Genomic DNA, 23,096 nt, shown 5'->3' with positions numbered 1-23,096 from the left:
CTAGTATATGTATTTCATGAATCGCTAAGCAATGTAAGAAATTGTAAGCCAACTTACAATTACGCAATAAATGATTTTTTTATTTATTAAAAAGTTGTTGTTTAATGTTGAAGAACTGTAAGCTTAAGCATCTAGTATACACATTATTCCAAAGTAATTGCTGTATGCAAATAAATAATATTCAGGCCTGTTCCGAATTTCAAATTTCGATTCCAGTTGTAAGAACTTTCCAGAATTTCACTCTGATTTTAAATTTTTCCATACATGCGTATCTAAAACTATTGAAATAAGATTTATGTATATTCGACAAACGATTATTTTGTTTGAATTCGGAACATGACTGATTGTTTGTGTATAGGGCTTCAATTATACTTAACAGCTATTTGAATCATATTTTATGTGTGTATGTACATAAGAAAAAAACCCTGGGTACTTTTTTAAAAAATAAGAAAACAGTCGCATCAGTTCTAGTTGTCAGAAGTTGCAGATCTTGGTAGCTTTGCCATTCGTTTTCTCAGCCGAACAACAGGCTCCTCCTCAGTGTGTAGCATCCACTCCGACAGGCCGTCTTCCGAATTCTCATCATTTCCATGTGTAATAGAATAGATCCAGACATCTTGCGGCTCCTGCGTGGGTAGTGCCATATCGAAATTCCGCACACGGGGCGGTTTGGGCTTTATATTTGCCTTTACACTTGCCAACTGTAGAGGTGTCACAAAATTGCGGATCCATGGCTTTGGCTGCAGGAGTTCTCGTTCTAAGGACTTTACAGGTTTTATTGGTGGTTGCTCATCCGTCTGTGGCTCTGGTGATAAGGGTCTTTTGTGTACATAAGTGAGGTCAGGTTCAAACGCTGGCACTTCTCCCTGTGGTATACATAAGTTATCAGTAATGGAAAAATAAGGCGAAGTGGACTGTTTTTTACCAAACATAAATGAAGTTTTTTTGCCTTCGTATTGTCAGCTATTAGGAGTCCACATTTACATTCCACGTATCCATGCAGTCTGTATATAGGTCCCACTTTCTTGATACTGAAACACCTCTTGGCATGTGCAAGTGGCATCTTGAATCTGTCCATTTGCCTGCCACAACTTGGGCAGTACGTTTCTCCCAAAAGCTCGTTCAGGCTGTACCAAAGTTCCTTCCTTCCTTTCGATGGCTGTTAAATAAAGGGTCAAGGAGTATTAAACCGCATGTTATATTAAAAAAATAGGAATCTCACCTTCATTTTGACGTAATATCGCAACCACTTCTTACAGTTTTAATTATTTAAGAAGTATTATATTATGCAGTATATATATCCTATAACGACAAATTCAAACGTGAAGGGTTTAGGAATGTCGCAATTTGATGATTTAAGGACAATCGATTAATATTACAAATACCACAGGAAATTTCGAGGCAATTGTACCCACCACTAAAAAAGACGCAATTTTACAATTATATACAATATTTTACCTATACTGCTGGTAAATCCACGCACCGATATAAAAGGCTTTACGAGGCCCACTTGTGCAAATGTTCTAATTTAACAAATTCAACAGGTCTGCGAGAAATGAGGCAAATCATACTACGACTTATGATTCCGCTGGCAAGCAAACAACACCAACAACTGCGCTAAGAAATCCAGCGGTTTCTTGTTTGTGCAAAATCCATATCTTTTTCCTTTAGTATATGAGACTCAGGTGCTATTAACTTTATAGTTTTTGCGTTAAAATTAAAGTAATTATTATAAAGAAACTGGCAATTGCCTCGCTGTTTGTGCTTGATACTGAAGATGTCACAATAGTTCGATAACTTACATATATTCATCTGGCATCATTATTCCAACAGTCTGGCAGTATACCCGATTATTTTTGGCGTGTATCTATTGTGAACCAATCTGTAAACAGCTGTGCTTGCTTCGGACTTAAATTTTCTGCGGCATTTGCAAAGTTAGTAAATAAAAACAATTCTGGACAGTTTTCCCATCACTGGCACAAAATTGCCAGTGAAATAACTCATGTTAACAATGGGTAAGTCGTGAGTGCAAAAAAAGTATTAAGCACAATAGGCAGCAGACCAGCTAACGCTTTACGGCTTACTCTACGTGCCAACTGGAAAAAATCTATGATCGCAAGAAAAATGCAAATATGTACATACTAAGACCATCCAACTGTCCTTTTAGCAGCACCTGTGACTTGTCTTTTGTGCCTGGATGAGAATTCTCTTCTTGCGCGGGAATATATAGACATCCACTCAATCAAGGGAACGCAACTGGAGGTAACCAAGATATTGAACCAGCATTTCCACCTGAATGTAAGTATGGGCAGTCCCGCCACCAAGCAACTAACTAATACCAAATTCTGCATAACACAGCTTGTAGAAAGTCACCGAGAATCAAGAAAAATATGCTCACGTTGTTGGAAAACTGTTTTCGATTTTCATACTCTATACGAATTTGTAAGTGCGGCGCAAAGCTCTCTGCAGGAGACGAAAGTGTTACTTATGGAGGACGACCCATTAACGCAAGGAAACTATGGGGAGTCACCAAAGTTGAGTATCGGGGAGCCGTCTCAAGTTCAACTCCAGCCGAATGAAGGAAATTTATTTTATCCCGAAATAAAAATAGAGGAGCATGAGCTGGACCAATTGCCGAAAATTGAAGTGCTTGAGAACACAACAAATGTACAGCCTCGTAAGGAATCTGGGAACACAAGACGTTTGAGAAGACGTGGAAAGACGGAAACTGTCAACACAAACAGCGAACCCAAAACTGTAGGAGAGATTGAGCCTACTTTGATTCCTGCGGAAGTGCCTATCACACCAATTAAACGCCGCGGTCGTCCACGCAAAGTACAAATCCCTGTAGATGTACCAAACAACAATGTGCAAATTGATAAGCCGGTAGCTCCCAGTGTTAAGTCAGAGGAGCCCGCAGAGTTTTCTGACGAAGAAACAGAATTTGGAAATATGGATCCGGATTTCCTACACAGCGATGGAGGCAGCAACAATAGTACAAGCAGCAATGAAGAAGATGATGAAGACGACTCCGACTTCGAAGTGGCGAAACCAGTAAGCACCGACTTTGCGGTGATTCCCAAACGTGTCGTTGTGCGACCCAAGAAGTATAAAAAGCGCGCGAAACCGTTAGAGCCCAAGGCGCGCATGTCAAAGGAAATGCTGGAGCAGCGGAAAGCGCAGCAAAAGGAGTATGATGATATCATTGCGAAGTTCTTTAACAACGTGCTTCCATGCTCAGTTTGTGACCTGCTGGTGCACAATTTTACTGAAATGCAACGCCACCACCGCCTGACACACCAAATCGATCCTGGCTATATGATGTGCTGCGGAAGGAAATTTACACAGCGAAAGGTGTTGGCCGAACACGTCTTAGTCCATGGTGATCCGGATCATTTCAGGTGCGATTCTTGTGGGAAATCATTCCAAAACTCGCGTCATTTGGAGTCTCATCAGCGGGTGCATTCAGATGAGTCCTCAAAGCTGATGTTCCACTGCGATCAGTGCCCCAAAGTTTTCCTTAGCAAAACGGCCATTGACTACCATAAGCTAAACAAGCATGTCCCCAAGTCCGAGTTCAAATTCGGTTGCACAGAGTGCAACAAAAGGTAAGTACGGACAAAATTAACCAAAATCAATGAATCCATCAGTGCATTACTTGCTTCACTCAAAGATTCCTTACCGAGCGAAAACTGAAGAATCACATGAGCTCCATGCACGACCCGGAGAGCACGATTATATGCGACAAATGCGGCAAACAGATGCGTACAAAAATCATACTGAAGAAGCATCAAGAGCTGATGCATTCCGATAAGCCCCGACCAGAGCCGGAGTTAAAGCAGTGCCAAATCTGCGGAGCCTGGCTGAAGGGTATTACGGGCCTGAAGCAGCACATGAAAAGCATACATGTGGAGAGCGCGGGTGAGCATCGCTGCCATGTCTGCGACAAAGTATCGCCAAATGCGCGTGCCCTGCGTCGCCACATCTATCACAATCATGAATGCGAGCGCAAATTCAAGTGCACTATGTGCGACAAGGCTTTTAAGCGACCCCAGGAGCTGAGGGTAGGTTGATCTTTATTCAATTTGGATAATCTAGCTTAAATTATTCTATTAAGATTCAGCTTAAAGAAGATTAGTAAACTGAAAACTCTCGATTCACATTTACATACGAATTGTCGCCTACAGGAACACACATCCACACACACGGGCGAGGTGCTCTACACATGTCCCAACTGTCCCATGACCTTCTTCTGCAGCGCTAACATGTACAAACATCGCCAGCGTTTGCATCGCGCCCAATACGAGGCGGATAAAAATCAACCCAGACCGCCAAATATTCTGCAACAGGCTGTGGGCGCAACCGCAGCCATGAAAATCAAACTAATGCAGAACTTGAGCACTTCGACGCCACCGCTGCCGGACATGGAGGCGGACATGAAGCATTTTTAAAGCACATTCATTTTACATTATACATACATTTAGTAATGGGTCATTTCGTCTTAGGTTTTAAATTAAAGTATGCTTAAGTTGAAATTGTAATTAGACAAAAATTAAACTTATACATACATACTTGTACGTACATGTGTCTACTTGCCAACGCATTTTATATACTCGTACATATGTATGTATATATGTCTGTGTATGCATGTCCAAAATCGTGCGTGTGCTCCCTTAGCGGTGGGCGTTGCATCCCACGGGCATGGCCGTGAACGCACCCAGTTTAAATGGTTGTTAGTGCAGTGGCTATAAAAGCGCGTGTTGCACACTCTAGTGTCCTCAGTTGCTGTTTTTGTGGTGCGACATAATGGCGGATCAGTTGAAAGGAAAGCGTAGCACAATTTGGCCCGGACCTGAGCTGTTGCCGCTGCCAAATACGAACTACAACCGAGCCAGCATTACCTCGGCCGCCTTGAGCGACGTGGCGAGCGATGTCATCATAAAGTCACGCATTCGATATGGCAGCCGCCTTTCAGCCTGCAAGGGCATACTTCTCGAGTACTCGAAGAGCACCACTATACATGGCATTCGTTATATTTTCGAGGTGCATCGTCCCATCTACGAGAAGTGGGGTTTTCTGCCGTCGTTTTGGGGTATTATCGTTGCTTACATTTTGCCGTTCACAGATTATATTGGCTGGTGTTGACCTGTACTTCTGTCTATTTTGCCGTCTCGCTCATTTGGGACACCTATCTGAAGTGGCAGGACTCGCCTGTCATCCTGGGGTTCGATGAGACGCTTGTGCCAGTCCATCGAATACCCTTTCCGACCATAACCATTTGCCCAGAAATTAAAATGGAGCGTAATGTCTTTGATTATAGGAACATTTCGCGACAGATTTTGGCAGACTTTAAGCAGAACCAACAATTCCTAAACGTGGACAGCATAGAAGAGGAAGAGTTGAGTATTAAGCTGCTGGATGAGCTGCCCCAATATCATGCTCTGAATCGGTCCTATTTTGCAGTCTGGCGCGTATGGCGGCTACCATGCATATCTGTGACGCTGATGTGGTGCAGCGATTTGCACCGCTCTTCTCTCAGCTGCCACAAAATGTGGATATCGCCCGAACGCTGTTGGACCTGACCATAACGAAGAATCTGACGGCTCCGTTCTGCAAATGGAATGGACGGTTCTACTTTTGCGATAAGATATTTGATTTCGTCCCCACCGACGAAGGCATCTGCTATCAGTTTAATGGACTGCGGCCCAAGGACATTTATCGGGATGAGCGTTTTGTGAGCTACGTAGATCCGGACATAGTCGACTTCAATAACTTCTTTGACGACCTGGAGCCGCTGAACAACATTACTGGCAACTGGTCCCTGGACTCTGGTTATTTGGGACAGGGAAAAAACGCGTATCCCCAACGCACGGTTTTTTCGTCAGCCCGCAATGCGTTCTTTGCCTTCCTTCAGGCCCTCGAGCACAATTATGACTTCGATTGCCGCAGCTTTAAGCAGGGATACAAGGTGCGTAAATTTACTTGATTTTACTTATGTATAAAAAAAAACAACAGATACAGCCGAGCAAGCCCGACAGCGAAATGCCCTGTACCCAGACGAACTTCGAATTATATGAGCCCATAGCAGAATCAGAAAGAAGAAGAGCGAATTTGATGCTACAGTTTGTAGCCGTAGTACTCAATGAACTTTGAAACAAAAGTAGATATTTGTATATTGGACAGTATTGAGGAAATTCTGTAGCGAGGGAAGTGGAGAGAAAATCAAAAAATAAAATAAACTCGTGTAGCCTAGGGATTAGGAGCGCCTATATACCAATTTTGGTTAATGTGCACTCAAACGTTTCCGAAATCCAGGCGTTCATCCAGACGGACGGACGGACATGTCTAGATCGGTTTTTCCTGTCGTGCTGATTCAGAATGTATATACTCGGAGATGCTTCCTTCTGCCTGTTACATACTTTGCACAAACATAAAGACAGGTAATATCTATTGCTGTAACAATTGGACTGGAAGAATAGCACGGTAGATCAGTAGTTCATTCAAAAATAGTGTCAAGCAATGGTTAGAGTTGCATGTCCGACAGTGGCTTAAGCTTTTTCCCAAAAGCATACAGGATAGGCACCGTGGAACATTATTTTTTGGAAACTATTTTTATTTTATTAATTGTTCAAAGAGTTTAATAACTGTAAAATGATATATAATTTCCATCCCCCTGTATGTCACCGATTTTATTGTCCATAGCTTTAATTAAGGTTTTTAATACAGGTCTCCTTTAGGAAAGAAAGCAATTTGTATTAATACGGTTTTTTTAGTTCTATAAAAATTCAAAGTTTCAAAAAAAATTAGTTAAGTTCTATACGTAATTTAGTCGTAGCTTTTCACCTTAAACTGTTTTTATTTCATAGAAATAATTTATTAATACAGTCCTATTAGAGCTGGCGCCCTATCCTCTAACAGGATTTACAGTCCTTTATAACACGACGTCTACTAACATCGCGCATATTCAAATATTGCGAAGGGCATACAAGTCCTGTAATATAATATATAGTACATACGAGTGTGCGTTTGTCTTGCAGGTCTTCCTAAACTCCCCCGAGAGCGTGCCGCTCACAACTGGTAATTACATACTGGTCCCTAATGGGGACGAGGTTGTGGTTAGTGTGCTGCCCAATTACGTCGTGTCCACGGATAATTTACACGAAATTAGTCCAGAGAAGTAAGTAAACATATACACATGTGTATGTATATAGGAGTATATACTCGTATGTATGTATACAAGGGTGTGGGCAGGGGATAAATTTTCCCATATAAAGTCGACCACACGTTCATTATTATGACGCACTATTTCGGCTTAAAATGGATCTGAGTTGGATTTGTGGAAGTTTTTTCTTTGAACATATGCATAAGTTAAGTTAAATGCATCGTGCATTATTTAATCAACATTTTAATTTTTTGGCCCCCCCTTTGGTAAAAGCTGCCTACGCCCTTGTATGTATATTCCATATTCCATGTACATTGCTTATTCCTTTCATGCCAGGCGACAATGCTTTTTTGATGACGAACGTGCCTTGCGCTTCTTCCGGTCCTACTCGCAAAACAATTGCCAAACTGAATGCTTAGCCAACTTTACGGTAGCGAAGTGTGGATGTGCCAAATTCTGGATGCCCAGTAAATATTATTTAATTATACTTACTTAAGCAGTTGCCCCAAAACTGATGAATAGGCAACAGCCCCTTAAATTAATTGCTAACACTTGAATTCATGATTTGTATTTGAATTAACAGAGCCCCTAGATGTGCCCGTTTGTGGATTAGACGACATTGCTTGCTATACGGCCGCCCAGGAGGAGCTGAACGTGCTTCTGCAGAACCAGACCATGCAGCAGACAGTCGATCCAAATGCGAAGGTAATGTGCGATTGTATGCCGGCCTGCACCTCGCTGGAGTATAACTTTGAAATCTCGAGGGCGCGCTATGATCTAGCAAAGACCCTGCGTGCCTTCAGAGAGGTCTACGAGCACGATGAGTAAGTTGGCAATATCTAGTCCAGCCAGTCTCCATTTAATTTTGGTTGAATGATGCCATCCTTGCAGTTCCATTGGCTCCCGTCTGTCGGTTTACTTCAAGGAGCACCAGTTCACGGCGATCAAGAGGACCATCATGTTTGGAGTGTCCACTCTAATATCTAATTGTGGAGGCATCTTTGGCCTGTTCATGGGCATCTCCAGCCTGAGCTTCATTGAGCTCGTCTACTTCTTCTCCATGCGCATCTGCAGCAGCTGGAGGCAGCGACGTAAGGCCAAGAAGCAAATACTAATTCAGGAGGAGTAGTCAGGGGGCAAGGAGTATGTTGAAGTTGTTGGTGTTTTTGTTGTTGTTGGCAGTAAATGTGTGGCAATTAAACAAAACAACAATGTTGGAATGTCTTTCTTTCTTTATAATTATTTACAAGGATGGCTTAACTGCACCTTATATAACGCTTCGACATTTACATAGCTCTGTATACATGTATAACGCATAATTTTAAAATATATTTATAGAACGTATGTATGTATTTATGTATGTATGTGTTCTGCATACTTCTACAAATCATCTTTGTTTATATTGTTAAACAAACGTTAGCAAACAGTAGTTGAAAGTAGTTTTAACTTTACATATACATACAAATATTATTGTTCGTTCATCGATAGAATTTGTTTTGGTTTGTTTGTTTTGTTTTTTCATTTTCTGTATACACAAATATATAACAAAAAGGGCGTAAAAGACAATTAGTTATGCAAATGTGTACAAAGATTAGGTAGTACATATATATATATATATATATATATATATATATATATATATATATATATATATATATATATATATATATATATATATATATATATATATATATATGTGTTTTATTTAATTAAACACGACTGGTTTCAATTTCGACTAACGGCGGCAATCGTTACTTTTTTATACAAATACAAGTACTTTGTTTAATTATTAGCTGCGATTTGTGCAAATCATGAGCACGTTTTGCAGCAAAAAGCCACATAGGTTTGCCTATATAGTATTGTATGCATTGATGATTTTTAGAGCGATTTAGTTCTGGTCTTAGAAGAAAGACAAATATGGTCACAGGCACCCACAGTATCGAAAATCGTGAATACTGATCGTTAAAGAAGAGCATTTGAACCGTTCGAGTGAGTGCTAGCGATTTTAAGGACTCCAGCTAACGATATTCAAGCGTCGTATTCACGTAGTTGTGTGTAAAGTAGCCTTGCATATGCTTAAGTTTTAGGTTAGCGTTATTAACTCTTTACATTTATGCAACATTTAAAATTACAATACTTTCAATTTTGTTTAATTTTTAATTTTTTTTTATTATAAGACATTTCATTGTAATGCTTGTTAGTTAGTAGCTCATGTTTAGTATCAGGTTCATGCAGCTGTTGACGTGTTGAACGATTCAGGCCTAACTCAACCATTTTGGGCAGTTAATTGCGACAGCATTTACACATTAATTAGTTCATGAAATTTAACTAGTTTCTTCATTAAATTTTAATATGTGGTAAGTATGTTAATCACTTGTAGTATTTACCGATGAGCATAAAAGATCTGATTGTAAAACACATCCAAAACAAACTAAACTCAATTGCTTATGGTATTATATTTAGGTTCTGAAACAAATTGTGGTTTTCATTTGTTTTATTATACACAGTGTATTATAATTTATCTATGCATGTATGTATGTGTTGTTTAAAACACTCTTTCATCTTTCACCATTTCATACGGGGACAAAGCACAGTAATGGATTATAAACACAAATAATGGAAATACTGTTTAAAACTTAAGCAAAACAAAAGCAAACTAAGAACTTTATATAGAACGTTAAAAAAAAGAATACAATTTTGTGTATATTTTGCATGCTTTTGTAAAGAAAAACAGCGTTGGGAATAATTTATGAAATATGTATGTTAGCTACTTGAACGCGCATATTGGTTTGTTTACTTTTTCTTTTGATTTTATGGAAGTAAGTTGAGCTTGAACGGGATTCTGTAACGCGTAACATAAATAACAACAATAATTATATAACAATGACTAAAATTATTTAAAGTAAACTATTCATTTTCATTTTCGTGTAATTTTGTGTGTGGCAACTGTTTCTCATTATTTATATCGTATGTTTGTTTTTGTATATAGTATAGGGATGTATGATTTGCTAAGTCTGTAAATTAGGATTGGGCGGTAGTTTCTCTGATTTAGTTTTCTTGTTGTTTCTCTTTGCACGTAGTAGTTGTATGTCTGTGGCTCTGTTTGGGTATGTGTGTATGTGTGTGTGTGTGTGTGGGCGGCTGTGTGTGCAGTGCAAAGGCTTCGTGGCTTAGCCCTCTTAGATCTTCGCCTGCTCAACCATATCGATGTTCACCTTATAGAACACATAGGGAAAGTATTCGGACTGGCCAAAGCCCAGGCCGGGTATTTCCACATTCTAGAAAGACATCAGCATTATATAGACGTTGAAAAAGATCATTTATTTATGATTATATTTACATCAGCACTGCTCGCATGTCCACCAGCGGAGGCGCCATCCAAATGGCCATATAGTTGATTCAGCACATCGCGCAACCGTTTCACGCTCTTCTTATTGGGCTCTATCAATATTGCCTGGAAGTTTACTGGCAAGCCGTACCTATCGAGCAATTGGAAAAGATAAAAATCTGCGTTACACAGAAAAATTCAAGCGGCTCTCAACATTAAATATGTTCAAAACTAGTATAACCATTTTGCGCATTTTTTGAATTAAACATTTCTTTCAGAATAGGCTTCTTGTGTCATACAAGAAAAGTTACGAAGTGGAACCTCGAAATAATCATGTTTACCATATAAATCAATTCTTATCAGAACCTTTCTCAGACAAATTATCGGTACTTATCAAATAGAAATTTGGGAAATGAACGATACGTTTCCGTATGATTATTTGTGAGGCTTAAAGGAGCATTTTACAAATGTCAACTTGAAGAGATGAAGTAATTCCACTTCGTTTATAAAAGTGTGAGTCAAATACAAGTATATTAAGTATACATAAGTAGACAGGTATAGTACAAGTTTATATACGCCCCCTATGAACTCTTCAACATATAATTTTAGCTATATCGACGGGAACTCACCTCAGCACAGACTCGACAAAGACGCGTAAGGCTTTCACGTGGATCAAGGCGCAGAATGCTTCGCTGAAGTTCACTTTTAGCCAACGCACAAGGGGACCCTGTAATAAAAGCCATCGAATTTATCATTAATTCCGTTAGCAAAGTCCCCGTATAGATCTATTTACAAATTGCTTCTTCTTGTCCGTCATCAGCTTGGTCATTTCGTTCTTGCCAGCAGCCAGTTCCTCCTCGTTGTAGACAAAGTCACGAACGATGAACTTACGCTCGCGCGCATGCATCTTGAACTCCTCGGCCACCTTTTTGAAGAGCGTCACATTGAACAGACAGTAGTCGGAGTCCTCCTGTATGAGCTGCGAGGAACGCGGTACGATCATATCGGTGATCTTTTCATAGTTGGTCATCCAGTCATTTGCCATAGGCCTTTGAATAGGCATCGGTAATACATCAAATTTGATAAAAGTTAAGTGTATTTTAATTAAACACATACTTGGGCACGATGACCAACAACGTGGTCAAATATTCAGAGTCCAGTATGAAGTGCTCCTTCTTGACCAGATCAGCCAGATTGCGCGTCAGCAAGCTGCCACTGTAAAGTAAATATAAATAAATATGCAATATACAAGTAAAATAAAACGAATCATTCGAATCATACACTTACGTTTTCTTCTTTTCCAAGTTCTGCAGGTTACCCTTCAAATTGTTGTACGCTTGCGATTTCGTTTTCAAATCAGCATCGATCTGACCGATCTGCTTCGAAATAATATCGGCTATGTTGCGTAGCGATTGCTTAATTGGATATTTGGCCATGTCCCATTGGAAACGCGTTAGGTATTGCGGCAATTCAGCTGCATTGGGGAAATGTGAAAGCAAATGAATACAAATTTGGAACTGGATCGGTTTAAAGATACTTATGGATTATTACAAATTAATATAAACGCAAGATTAAGGCTATAATTTGGCAATACAAATCGATTATATATTAAAAGAAAAGTTTTCATTTTAACTAAAACTAAAGGAAAGAAAGGAATAAAAGAAACTCTTGCTATAATGCAATATATACGACATACAGACACACACCCTTATACACACATACACACACACAAACGAATAAAAGCGCAAAGCTGCATTGCAATTATTTACACTACTTTATAAACACACACTTAACAGTTAGTAGGTGATTTATAAAAAGCTAAACAGCAAGGCATTGTGATTGGTTATTATTATTTTAATTGCGATTTAATATTCAATAAATCAGCTTACTATATGTATGTATATTTACTATACGTTTTAAGTCTCGTCATACATACATATATAAAAATTAAACGATTCTGAAAAGCATTAAATCACTCAATTCTACCCATAATCAAATTTTATATCCTGTACGCGAAATGTGATGTGAAATTGTACGTAAGCATCCCCAACCCTATAAAGTACATATATCATTCAATCATTCTAAACATATCCGTTCATTCATCTGTTTGTCAGAACGCCTGGATTTCTGAACCGGCGAAGCCCAAATTAACTCTACTTTTATTCCAACTTCCAAATTCAAATCGGTTAGTCCTGACAAATGAATTTTTATAAGAAAGCAGAAGAAAACATATCCCGACCAATAATCTATGTACATACAAGTATATTCTTAATCAACTTGACGAGAAAAATCTATCTGGATAGTCCTTCCGTCTTTATGAACGCTTGGTTTTAGAAACGGCGGAACCCGTCTTGACCAAACTTGTAGGTTCTTCGAGTCCCTATGCAACACGTGTTTGGTATTTTTTTTATATTTTTAGTGAATCGGAAAAAGTCCTGTTATGAATTCCTGCAGTAGTAATACAGTAGTAATACAAATAATAGTTTGTGATATGATTATTTAAATGAAACGAAAGTAGAGCACAACTACATAGATGAATGGGTGTGCCGCTCTAAATGGGGGAGAACTTCGAGCTAGGTGGGTGCAAAAAAGGATTTCTTTTGAGGGATAGTGCACAAACATTTACTTACAAGGAATAACGAATACCCGTTCGTTTAACATTTGTGTTACGGCACAAAAAAACGTAGCATAGTTTTAAATGGCATAATACTGGTAAGCCTCTTATACTCTTGAGGGCAAATCATAATTAATTAAAATGAAAAATGTTCAGTGTGTTGTATTTATTTGGTTGTTGGTGAAAATACATTTGTGGTTTATGACGCAACTTAAAATAAATAATAAACATATAGGATTAAACTAAAGTTTTTTGTTTTCTTGTGTTTGTTTCATGAAATCGGCGTAAGTTATATATAGTATATTTTTCTTTTTTTATATTGCGGAGCGGAACAACATTGGTGAGCAGTACACTGAAAAAACAACGTATTCGCTTTTACACTTTTACAAAATAATTTGTGTATTTATATAGGAAACAGAAGAGGTTTTTTTGATACATATGTATTTTTGTTGTTTAAGCTGAAAAATAACTGAAACTTTGAAATTGAGAGAAATGCAATAAAGTATAAGGAGCAGGATAAACAGAGAGAAAGAGAGAGAGAGAAAGCGCAAGAATATAATTTTTGGTGGAAACAAAAATGAATAATACAAAAGGAAGAAGAACTTGTAACTGCACGCTGAACTGTAGGCGGGTTATGTATAACACTTATGTACCGTATAACAGTTGCAACACAGTTCACAAGGCAAACGCATAATTATTTGTAAAAACAATATTCAGTTATTTGTTTTGATTTTTCTTGTTGTAGCAACAAGTAGACGCAAAAAATGTGAAATATAGTTGCACATCAATTCTTCAAGAAAGGAAACGAAACGATAAAAGAAATTAAAAGTGAACCAAAGACGAACGGTAAGAGAGCAAAGGTCAAAGGCAAGGGCCAAACACCCAGGCATGCTAACCTGGACTCAGCGGAAACTCTGGCGGGTCGCCATTATCCGTGTCCGGACTGGAACGCCCCTGGCTACTACTGCCACAACAACTACTCACTGGAGACGATCTATGAGTTGGTGTTAAATTAAATCCATTGTTTATATTTAATTGACTCGTTGTAGAACGTTTGCTATAAATTTGATCGGCAAGAGAATTGAAGAGAGAGCGATAACTAGAGCGCGGTGTGGGCGATGTTTGATGCAGAAATGTCATCGGGTTGCTATGTTTATCGATTTGTGTGCAGGTGCGAGTGCGTTATTTTCGTGTTCCACAATTCCAGTGTATTCAAATAATGAAGTGAATGATACAAATGGATGATCGTGTATGATGGATGATGGGGGGCATCGTGAGTTTATAAAAAAAGAAATACATTATTAGTTTGTTTATGCTCGATAAGTTGTTTTGTTTGCTTAACAAAATAGTGCCCAGTATTTAAAAGTTTGTGTCGAGAATTGATGATTTACCACTGGGCAGTATTGAGCTGAGCATGTGAAGCATTGTGAGCATTTATTGCAATGAGCTGTGAGGCTGGTAAAGCGGATGTATCAGGAATGCGGTGAATGCGGAATTCTCTGTCCTATTTACATTGTATTGGCGAAGACTCTAGCACGCCTGTGAGCGCCAGGTTCGTGCATAGCCCCACGAAATACAGGAACTATGCAACGCCTGGCAATCGGTGCATGACAAAATGGACGGGCTGACGATATGGACATTTGGACATGGCATTTAGCATTTGGCGATTGGTGGTTGGCGGTTAGCGTTTGGCATTGGGTGCGGTGTATTATATTATTAATGTTTGCATTTGACAACTCTCTGGCAGTCGATGGGGATGGTGAATGTGATGCGATAAGGTACCTGCACTTCTTTGAGTTACGCTTTGGCCTATTGAACCACCAGTCGAAGGTCTCGGACAAATCGGAGACGCTGTTGCTGCTTTTGAGCTCAGCGTCTGCGCCCCCTTTGTCTGCCGCCCCGTCCTCATCGTCGCCGGTGGCCGCTGAGCCGCAGAACTTTTGTGTTGGCGACTGCAACGGTGGCGGCGACATCGTTGCCGGACTCTGCTGCTGATGTGGATGCGGATGCATGGGCAGATTCAATTGACTCACGTGGCTGTTGCTGCGAAAGCTCAGCTTGTTATTGTTTATGCTGCAAGTGTTGTTATTCAGCTTTTTGCTGTTAGAGCGCGACATGCTGTGCACAGAGCTGCTGGTCGTAGGCGCCGACGTCGAGAAGTAGGCCGACGACGAGCAGAGTGTGGAGGCGGAGCTGTTCTTAGCGGGAGCAGGCGTGGAAGCAGCTGTAGTAGAAGCTGCAGCGGCTGCGGCAGCGGCGCTTGTGCTGGCGCCGCCCATGCTGCCAGTGGCAATGGCGGCCACCGTGGAGATGGCGCTACGCGTGGCATTTAGCATGGAGGAAGCGGTCTGGGAATAGCACTCGTCGGCCACTAGCGTGCTGGCCGTGGCACTGGTGCTGGGAGGCGGGAATACACTGCTGCCAGCGGCATAGCAATCGTCACAGGCACAAGCTGGAGCTATCACATAATCAAATTCCCGTTCCAGCTCATCGTTCGATGTGGAGAGGTTGTTCAGGCTGCCGCCGCTGACGGGGCAGGTCGGGCAGGCGGTCGTGACTGCTATTGCATGGTAGGTGTGAGTAGTAGTAGAGGTGGTAGTAGCGGTAGCTCGACTATGTGTGAGATTTGAGGATTTACCCTTTAGATCCGTGGGCAACTGGCGATGATGGTTATGATGGTAGCTCAGGGGATTGTTCTGATGGTGGGTATGCTGGTGTTTGCGATGGTGCCGCAGGCTGAGATGCTTCAGACGCTGATGGTGTCGACACGGCATGCTGTCATCGGGTGGACCTGGACCTGGGATGCGCGCGAACAGTTTATTGATGGGTATACGGGATTGCGGAATTGTCGCACGGTGCAGACAATATAATTAGGTTTCGATCGTTGATGTCATTGTTGGTTGTCGTTTGTTGATTGGACGCAATTAGAAATCATAATTTTTAGGCAAAACTATAGCATACTTTTCGTAGCTAATTCCATCAATTTATTTACTTTAGTCGGCTTAAATTCTCAATAGGAAAAAACGAGTATAGTCCTGCAAAAATCTTGAGCCTCAATGCTAAATTTCGTACAAAAACTAAGGCCAAACAAAACAACAACAAAAAATATCGTACATAAAATAAGTAAATTAAAAAGAAATTGAAAATTCAAACTCATGTGTGTGCTTCAATTGAAGAATTAGAAGTTTAAACATATACATAAAACCAAAATTGCGATTTATAAGTATATAAGTATGTATAAAAAACTAAAGAATTGTTTCATGAACAACAGTGGAATAATGTTGTAATTAATTATTGTATGATGGTGGCATAATTTTGAATATATTTGTACTTTTTACAGTGTAAAAGCGTTACATTGTCTTTCAATTACATTTTTGTTTTTCATTTCTTTTCCGTACCAATTTTCTGATTGTAGTTGATGCTAAAAAGCGAAAGTTAAGTATGAAAGCATAGGACAGGTGACACACACATACACACACACACACACACAAACACACACCCACACAGCCATACTCACAACCGCACATCGAGGTGTGCGTCAAATAAAATCAAAATCATTCCATGGACAAAATGTGCAAGTGTGTGTCTTAGGCTTAAAATGAAAAGAATATGGGAGCGTGCACGCACTCGCACACACAAATATATATACACACACGTACATATATATATATATACGCATACATAACAACGATAACAAACATGAAGTTCGGACGCACACTTTTAAATTATATATAACTAAATATACAAAAAAGAAGTTAACTAAGAACTAAACAAAGAAACTAAAAAGCTGCAAAAAATTCACATGAAAAAGGAAAGGCCACGCGCATGGAAGCAACAAAGGAGTTAAATTTTATATGCACACAATGATAATAATATTTGTGGCATTGCTTAAAATGTTTTCGTGGAAATAGTTCAAATCTAATATTATTATCCATCTTGAAGCGTAACAGTTTCTTTTTTGTTTTTTTTTTTTTTTAATTTCTGTTTTTTCTGCTTGGTGAATGATTTAAAAACTAATGGGCTTTCATTGACGGAAAACCACACCACGAATTTTGCGTTAAATTTGGTTGAAAGTAATAAACAAATAAAACAAAATGTACAACAATATTTAAGTAAGTTTTGTAAAATATACAAAGTGTTGGGTGCTTCTACTCAGTGGGTAGTGAAAGGGAGAGGGACTAAGACTTCCAAAAAGCCAAATTATCAGATAGTTGAAATGAAAATTATGTTTGTGCAGTTACTTTAAAATGAACATAATATTGTAGTTCTAGAAGCATAGGAATTGCCACCGCGGGTCTTTAGGTGTGCGTGTGTGAGTTTGTATTCTTTGTGTGTGTGTTCAAGAGTAAATATATACTTGTGGGTTGGTAGCATGTATTATACGAGTATGTATGTATGCATGTGTGTTTGTAGATGGTTAAGAGAATTTACATCAAACGCAACACAAAATAATCAACGCAATTGTTATTTAATTTTTCTTTTGCACTTTAATTCCATTGTTGTATTGTGACACTAAGGAACATTGATCAACTTTTTACTTTTTCATATTGATTTTGATGATTGTGCGCATGAGCTTAGAACGTAAATCAAAAACAAGAAACAAATGAAACCAAAAACAAAACAAAGAAATAATAAACAAGATAGAACGCTACAGTCGAGCAAGCCCGACAGTAAAATAGCCTGTACTCTCCACAAAAAAAGAAAAATTAAAAAAAAAAAGTTTAAAAAAAAAATTAAATTATTAAAAAAAATTAATGAATTAATTAATTAAATTAAATTAGAATATATGTTTATGTTTAGTTTTAACAGCATACATTTACATCACGTACCTATGCGTGTTTATATGCGTGTATGTATGCAGCACAAAGTTGAACCAAAGCAGCAACAACAACAACAGCTGCGGGCAGCGCTGCCGACAGAGGCAGCGCATGAGCAGCGATTTTACTTATGGCTATAACTTTCTTCAGAATTGACCTATCATGATGAAATTTGGCACACGGACACATTAGTACTAACTGGATGTACCTACCAAAATTGATTTCAAAATTCCGAGAATTACGGAAGTTATAAGAAAAAACACGAATTGCGGGGGAGTGGGGGGGTGCATCGAAAAAAAACTCAAACTCGTACTTTCTCGGTCTTAGGAGAATATGGAAACCAAGTTTGGTTATTCTAGCTCTTATACTTTCTGAGATCCTTGCGTTCATACGGACAGACGGACAGACGGACAGACGGACAGACGGACAGACAGACGGACAGACGGACGGACGGACGGACAAGGCTATATCGACTCGGCTTCTCATCCTGATCAAGAATATATATACTTTGTGGGGTCTGCCACGCCTCCTTCTGTGTGTTACATACATGCGCACAAAACTAGTATAGCCTTTCACCCTTTGGGTACAGGCTATAAAAACTTAAATTTGAAGTAAAATTAAATAATTGGAACAACTAATCCAAAAAACAAAATAAAAGCCTCATGTTTTCAGCTGAAAATCGATTAGTTTTTAAATCTGTTTGATACTGAAAAACGAATCTATTATACGAGCATGTATATGTACTATATATATATATATATTTATATATATATATGTTATATACTATATATAAATATATATATTGTGGCAAAACTATATGTAATTATGTACGCTGCACGCTTTGTGTTAGTCAATTTAAATTCTCAAGAGACATTACATATCAAATAAAAAACATTCCATATTTAAGGTATTGTTTGTTGAGCATCATCCTTGAAAACGTTCAGGGATAGGACGGGATCACAATATACGTTTTTGTGTTTTCATTGTTAGTATAACATAGTATAATATAGTCAATATATGTAGTTGTATGTAGGGGTTGGGTTGAATTGGTAAATATAAATATTTTGTGTTCGTGTATATCAGAGCATTCCGTAATATATATGTAGAAAAACTGCTTAGAAATAACAAAAAACCAAAAACCTAACCACGCTCGAAAGCCTGGAATTGGCCTCCATTTAAACTAAGCTAAGAAAGAGCCACGGCAAAGGAAAAAGAAAATCGGAAACTTACTGTTGTTGGCCAACAAATTTTCGTGCAGCTTGTCGCGTTGATCCTCCAGCACCTCGCCCAAGTAGTTGGCCACCTTGCGTGTAATTTGCTCCACATACGTATCCAATTTTCCTAGATCATCGGATAGGCCAACCAGCTGATCCAACGTGCCGACCTATTATAGATAGATATAAGCGTCAGTATATAATGCTTTTGGGAAGCGAAAATTTACTTGCCCACCTTTAGATCGGGTATATGGAACTTATAGTTATTGCACAGGTTGTGTTGCTTGCTGGTGAGATTGTTCATCGTGTCGAACGTTTGTTGGCACGTCTTGTCGCCAGGCGCTGAGATAATCCAATATTCGGACATCATTTTAATAGCTGTCCAGGGAAAAATAGAGATAGAGGAAGCATAGCGATTAATATCAATTATCCAGTAGAATACAAATCGATTGTCGAATACGCCATTGAGTTTTTGCCAAGAGACAGTGTCATTGAGTTATTTATATAGCATGTCCTTGAACCACAAACTTTCGATTTACTGCTGACCACTACACACGCTTTGTTTTTATTATTTTTGTAATGAAAATTTAATTATGCTCTGGCCAGCTAGATATATGCACATATTGTTGAAATATTTAGATCCATTGTCCAGTTGGCGGTCCGGCCAGGGACGGGGCCATAGCTCCCGCAGACAGTAGAGTGCAGATAATTGGCGCCAGACCGACCTCATTCGAATGGGTGCCACATTGTCTACTACACTGTCGGACTGGCTGGCTGCATGACCGACCAACTGACTGACATTGATTTTTGTAATGATAACGTAATTAATAATACAAGTACATGCTTCTAAAATGCTTACACTCTTTCCTAACACTCTTTGCGTTTCAGTAAAATAGTTAAAAGCTTTTCGATCCGACTCCGCTGAACCATTCTAGACATATCTTTGCACTTTTAATTTCCACAGTCCACAATTTTTATGAAATTTTACATTTCGTTTTTAGCTGCCAAGCTCCGTGCGCTCTCGTCAAAGGCTGGACGCGTAATGTCTACTCTGTCGCCATTCGCCACTTGCCATATGGTGTCGAGACCCAAAGACCGAGCGCTTCGAATCGATGACGAAGCAACATCACGCAAACCGCCTCTTCAATTTGTACATACACGTATGTGTGTGCCTCTCTGTGTGTGTGTGTGTATACAAGAATGTGTTTGTGTGTGTGATTTGCTTTGGTCCTGCACACCACTGCGTATGAGTAATCGCTCGACAAAAGCCACAAGAAGATACAAATCTAACTTTGCTCAATTTCATTTAAGTAGTAGCTAACTATTATTACATAACGTCATTGTGGCCTCCAAATAAAAAATATATACATATATAAGGAGTAGAAGGGAAGTGGTAACGAAAACAAAATGATAACGCGACCACCCCCAACAACATTCACAACATTCAAGGCAGTGCATTGTCCTCGGCCAGGAAGCGTGGCAACAGACAACGCATGTTGTTACTAATAACAACAACAACAACAACACAACACCACCAACGAATGCGTCTATTTTTAGCATGGGAATCTAAATTGCTTTCTGTGCGAATGGGGCGGGGAAAACTAAGGGAAATTTATGCTCTAATGCTTTGTGTGTACATAGTATGTATGGCACGCTGGGCCCTCTACACTGATAGAAAACCCGGGATCTAAAATCGGGAAAAAGTGGAATGCACGCGATTTTTACAAAACAATAATTTTTAAAGAAGACTTCAACCCAAATCCATATCTCTAAGCTGCAGACGAAAACTGCTAGACTCAAGGTGAAAAAAAACCCCAACGTCTTAGACTCATTCGAAAATTAACTGATCAATTTAAAGGTAGCGGAACAGGATATTATTATTGAAAATTAAAAATTTGTTTTTAGTAGTGTAGAATCTAATGAACTAGCGAGGGGGAAATATTGTTAGTCTTTTTACGTTTCTTGTTTAGATAACCCGCTCGAACGCCTGTCAAACCTTAATTCAGAGCATAGAGCAAGCGTAAATGATGTTGACAGTGGAAAATGTAGGGGAAACATGTCGCCAGCCCACTGGAGACAGTCAGACTGGCCAACTGCTGTTGCTAATGAAATGGTCAGAGGAAGGGGGCATCAGCACACAGGAAATTGCAGCGTGCACAACCAAACAATGGCAAAAAAGAAGAAGAAAAACAACAAAACAAAATAAGCAACATTGGCGTCTTTGTCAGTGTCGTCGGCCGATGACTGTGATGATGTTAATGGCGCAAATACACCCCACCCCACCAAACGGCCCTGTGGGTGTGCTCCCAAATTAATTAATAATAATGTGCTTCGCTATTGTTGTCGCTGCTGTTATTCTTGTGGTTCTTGCTCCTGCTGCTGCTGCTGGGGTAAGGAGGAGGTGCGTTTGTTTATAAAGGAGGAAAATAGCGCTCGCTCTGTTTTCGTCATGTGAGACTTAGCAGCTGTTGTTGCCCCGAGGATATCTGAACAGATATACACATGCATATGTATATAGGTACATACATATGTACACATGTATGTATATAACTGACGGAAGTGACAGACCGACAAAAGACCAACACCCACTCCTGCACTTATACGCACACATGCGCCGCAACTTGACATTTTTGTTTCATTGGCTACCCAAATATGAACATGTTTGACTTTGCGTTTCAAGTTTATATCTGGTCAAGGCAGTCAAGGTCCTTGTGGCACGCAATACAACTATTTATCGTTGTCCTTGTAACAGCTGTGTAGCCTATTCATCTATATACATATATCTGTAGTATATACATACATATATACAGTCAGTTGGTGGACACATGTTTTTGAATAGCCTGCGGCCCGTGTGCGGCAACAAAATGTTTAGTATATGTAGATCATGAACATGCAATATTAGTGCGCGTGGTTTAATTTATGTTAAAACCTCTAATGATATATTATCTAGAACTTAGTGCTGGCACGCAAGATTTTTTAAAGAAAAAGAAAAAAGCAATTGTCAATGAACCTTCTCTCAAATTCTCTCTTAAACTGCTGGCCGAACAATGGAGGCAAGCCGCTGTTTTAATTTGAACGGACACTGGCCTAATACAGTTTTGACAATTTGTTTATGCAGAGCAGTCGGCAACTGCAAGTGCCTCTCTTTCTCTGAGAGCAATGCTTTAAAATTCACCACATCGACACACAAGCATGGTGAATTTAGGGAGGCATGTCAGCTGTTCGTTGACAGTCACATGACAGTTTTTCGATCGATATTTTTCTGCTCACGGGTTTGCAAATTAAAAACAAATCCACAAAATATCACATATTAGCGCATATTTTTAACTATCTCCTGCCCACAGGTTCTACACATTTTTTTGCATGTCTTACGCCAAATCAATACGTTGGTTGTTACCAGAAGAATTTCCGTTAAATTGCTTGCAAACCAGGCCTATCGCACAATTTTCAGGGTCATTTAATTCACAGATATACCGAGTCGAATACTTTACGTTTAAAGGCAATTATTTGATTCCACACTTTCACAGCTCTTATTTTTGCACTGTTGTACTAATATAGGAATTTGCACAACTCTTTAGGTGGTCAGCAGACCTGAGCTGATAAAAATTTGTTTTTTTCTTATGCACGTACGTAGGTAATGCGTCGACTTCGGGCGCGATGGGAGGGCTTGGACACTTACGTTAGAACGGCACTGCACACGTCAATTTACAGATGGAGAAGACACTACTATGGATTTTGTGCGTTTGAAAAATTATGGTTAATTTTTCCTACGTTTTCTCTGCTCAAAATCAATTGACGACCGCCGCCACAAAATACGCGTACGAACGAACCAAAAGACTCTTCTGATTGGAAATTCAACACAGAAAGTGACAATTCACAATTGAACGTGAGATTCACGTGATAAGTTCAGTGCTGGTAAGCGCAACCCGTACGAACAGCTGTTTCGGTTTTTTGCAATGCA

General features: G+C 39.4%; 4 protein-coding genes across 5 annotated transcripts; 2 read left to right on the top strand and 2 right to left on the bottom strand.

Annotated features, from left to right (window-relative positions):
- Positions 1 to 281: 281 nt before the first annotated feature.
- On the bottom strand, positions 282 to 1,734 carry LOC115620736. The gene is made up of 4 exons (XM_030514125.1): positions 1,459 to 1,734; positions 1,223 to 1,302; positions 926 to 1,159; positions 282 to 866 (listed from the first exon to the last, which is right to left on the bottom strand). The coding sequence occupies exons 2-4, from the start codon at positions 1,226 to 1,228 to the stop codon at positions 468 to 470; spliced, it is 639 nt and encodes a 212-aa protein (XP_030369985.1). The 5' UTR covers positions 1,229 to 1,302; positions 1,459 to 1,734; the 3' UTR covers positions 282 to 467.
- A 158-nt stretch (positions 1,735 to 1,892) lies between these two features.
- On the top strand, positions 1,893 to 4,591 carry LOC115631075 (zinc finger and SCAN domain-containing protein 12). 2 transcript variants are annotated; one of them, XM_030527724.1, is made up of 5 exons: positions 1,893 to 2,015; positions 2,168 to 2,298; positions 2,359 to 3,608; positions 3,674 to 4,064; positions 4,188 to 4,591. In XM_030527724.1, exons 1-5 carry the CDS (start codon positions 2,003 to 2,005, stop codon positions 4,449 to 4,451), a joined length of 2,049 nt encoding a protein of 682 aa, XP_030383584.1. In that variant the 5' UTR covers positions 1,893 to 2,002; the 3' UTR covers positions 4,452 to 4,591. The 2 variants fall into 2 exon arrangements, with proteins under 2 accessions (XP_030383584.1, XP_030383592.1); XM_030527732.1 differs by having other exon boundaries at positions 1,942 to 2,015; positions 2,171 to 2,298.
- A 215-nt stretch (positions 4,592 to 4,806) lies between these two features.
- LOC115633719 (pickpocket protein 28) lies at positions 4,807 to 8,404 on the top strand. The gene is made up of 7 exons (XM_030531187.1): positions 4,807 to 5,066; positions 5,126 to 5,398; positions 5,464 to 5,968; positions 7,038 to 7,177; positions 7,499 to 7,629; positions 7,746 to 7,986; positions 8,054 to 8,404. Exons 1-7 carry the CDS (start codon positions 4,807 to 4,809, stop codon positions 8,289 to 8,291), a joined length of 1,788 nt encoding a protein of 595 aa, XP_030387047.1. The 3' UTR covers positions 8,292 to 8,404.
- Positions 8,405 to 9,305: 901 nt separating this feature from the next.
- Positions 9,306 to 22,981, bottom strand: LOC115633709 (V-type proton ATPase subunit C). The gene is made up of 11 exons (XM_030531175.1): positions 22,815 to 22,981; positions 19,371 to 19,513; positions 19,152 to 19,305; positions 14,617 to 15,901; positions 14,001 to 14,281; positions 11,778 to 11,964; positions 11,607 to 11,705; positions 11,284 to 11,539; positions 11,120 to 11,217; positions 10,503 to 10,641; positions 9,306 to 10,440 (listed from the first exon to the last, which is right to left on the bottom strand). Exons 2-11 carry the CDS (start codon positions 19,503 to 19,505, stop codon positions 10,342 to 10,344), a joined length of 2,733 nt encoding a protein of 910 aa, XP_030387035.1. The 5' UTR covers positions 19,506 to 19,513; positions 22,815 to 22,981; the 3' UTR covers positions 9,306 to 10,341.
- Between the last annotated feature and the right edge of the window lie 115 nt (positions 22,982 to 23,096).

The sequence above is a fragment of the Scaptodrosophila lebanonensis genome, unplaced genomic scaffold (genome assembly GCF_003285725.1).
Source record: "Scaptodrosophila lebanonensis strain 11010-0011.00,11010-0021.00 unplaced genomic scaffold, SlebRS2 tig00000001-arrow-pilon, whole genome shotgun sequence".
Taxonomy (NCBI): domain Eukaryota; kingdom Metazoa; phylum Arthropoda; class Insecta; order Diptera; family Drosophilidae; genus Scaptodrosophila; species Scaptodrosophila lebanonensis.
This window is presented reverse-complemented; position numbering and strand designations above follow the sequence as displayed.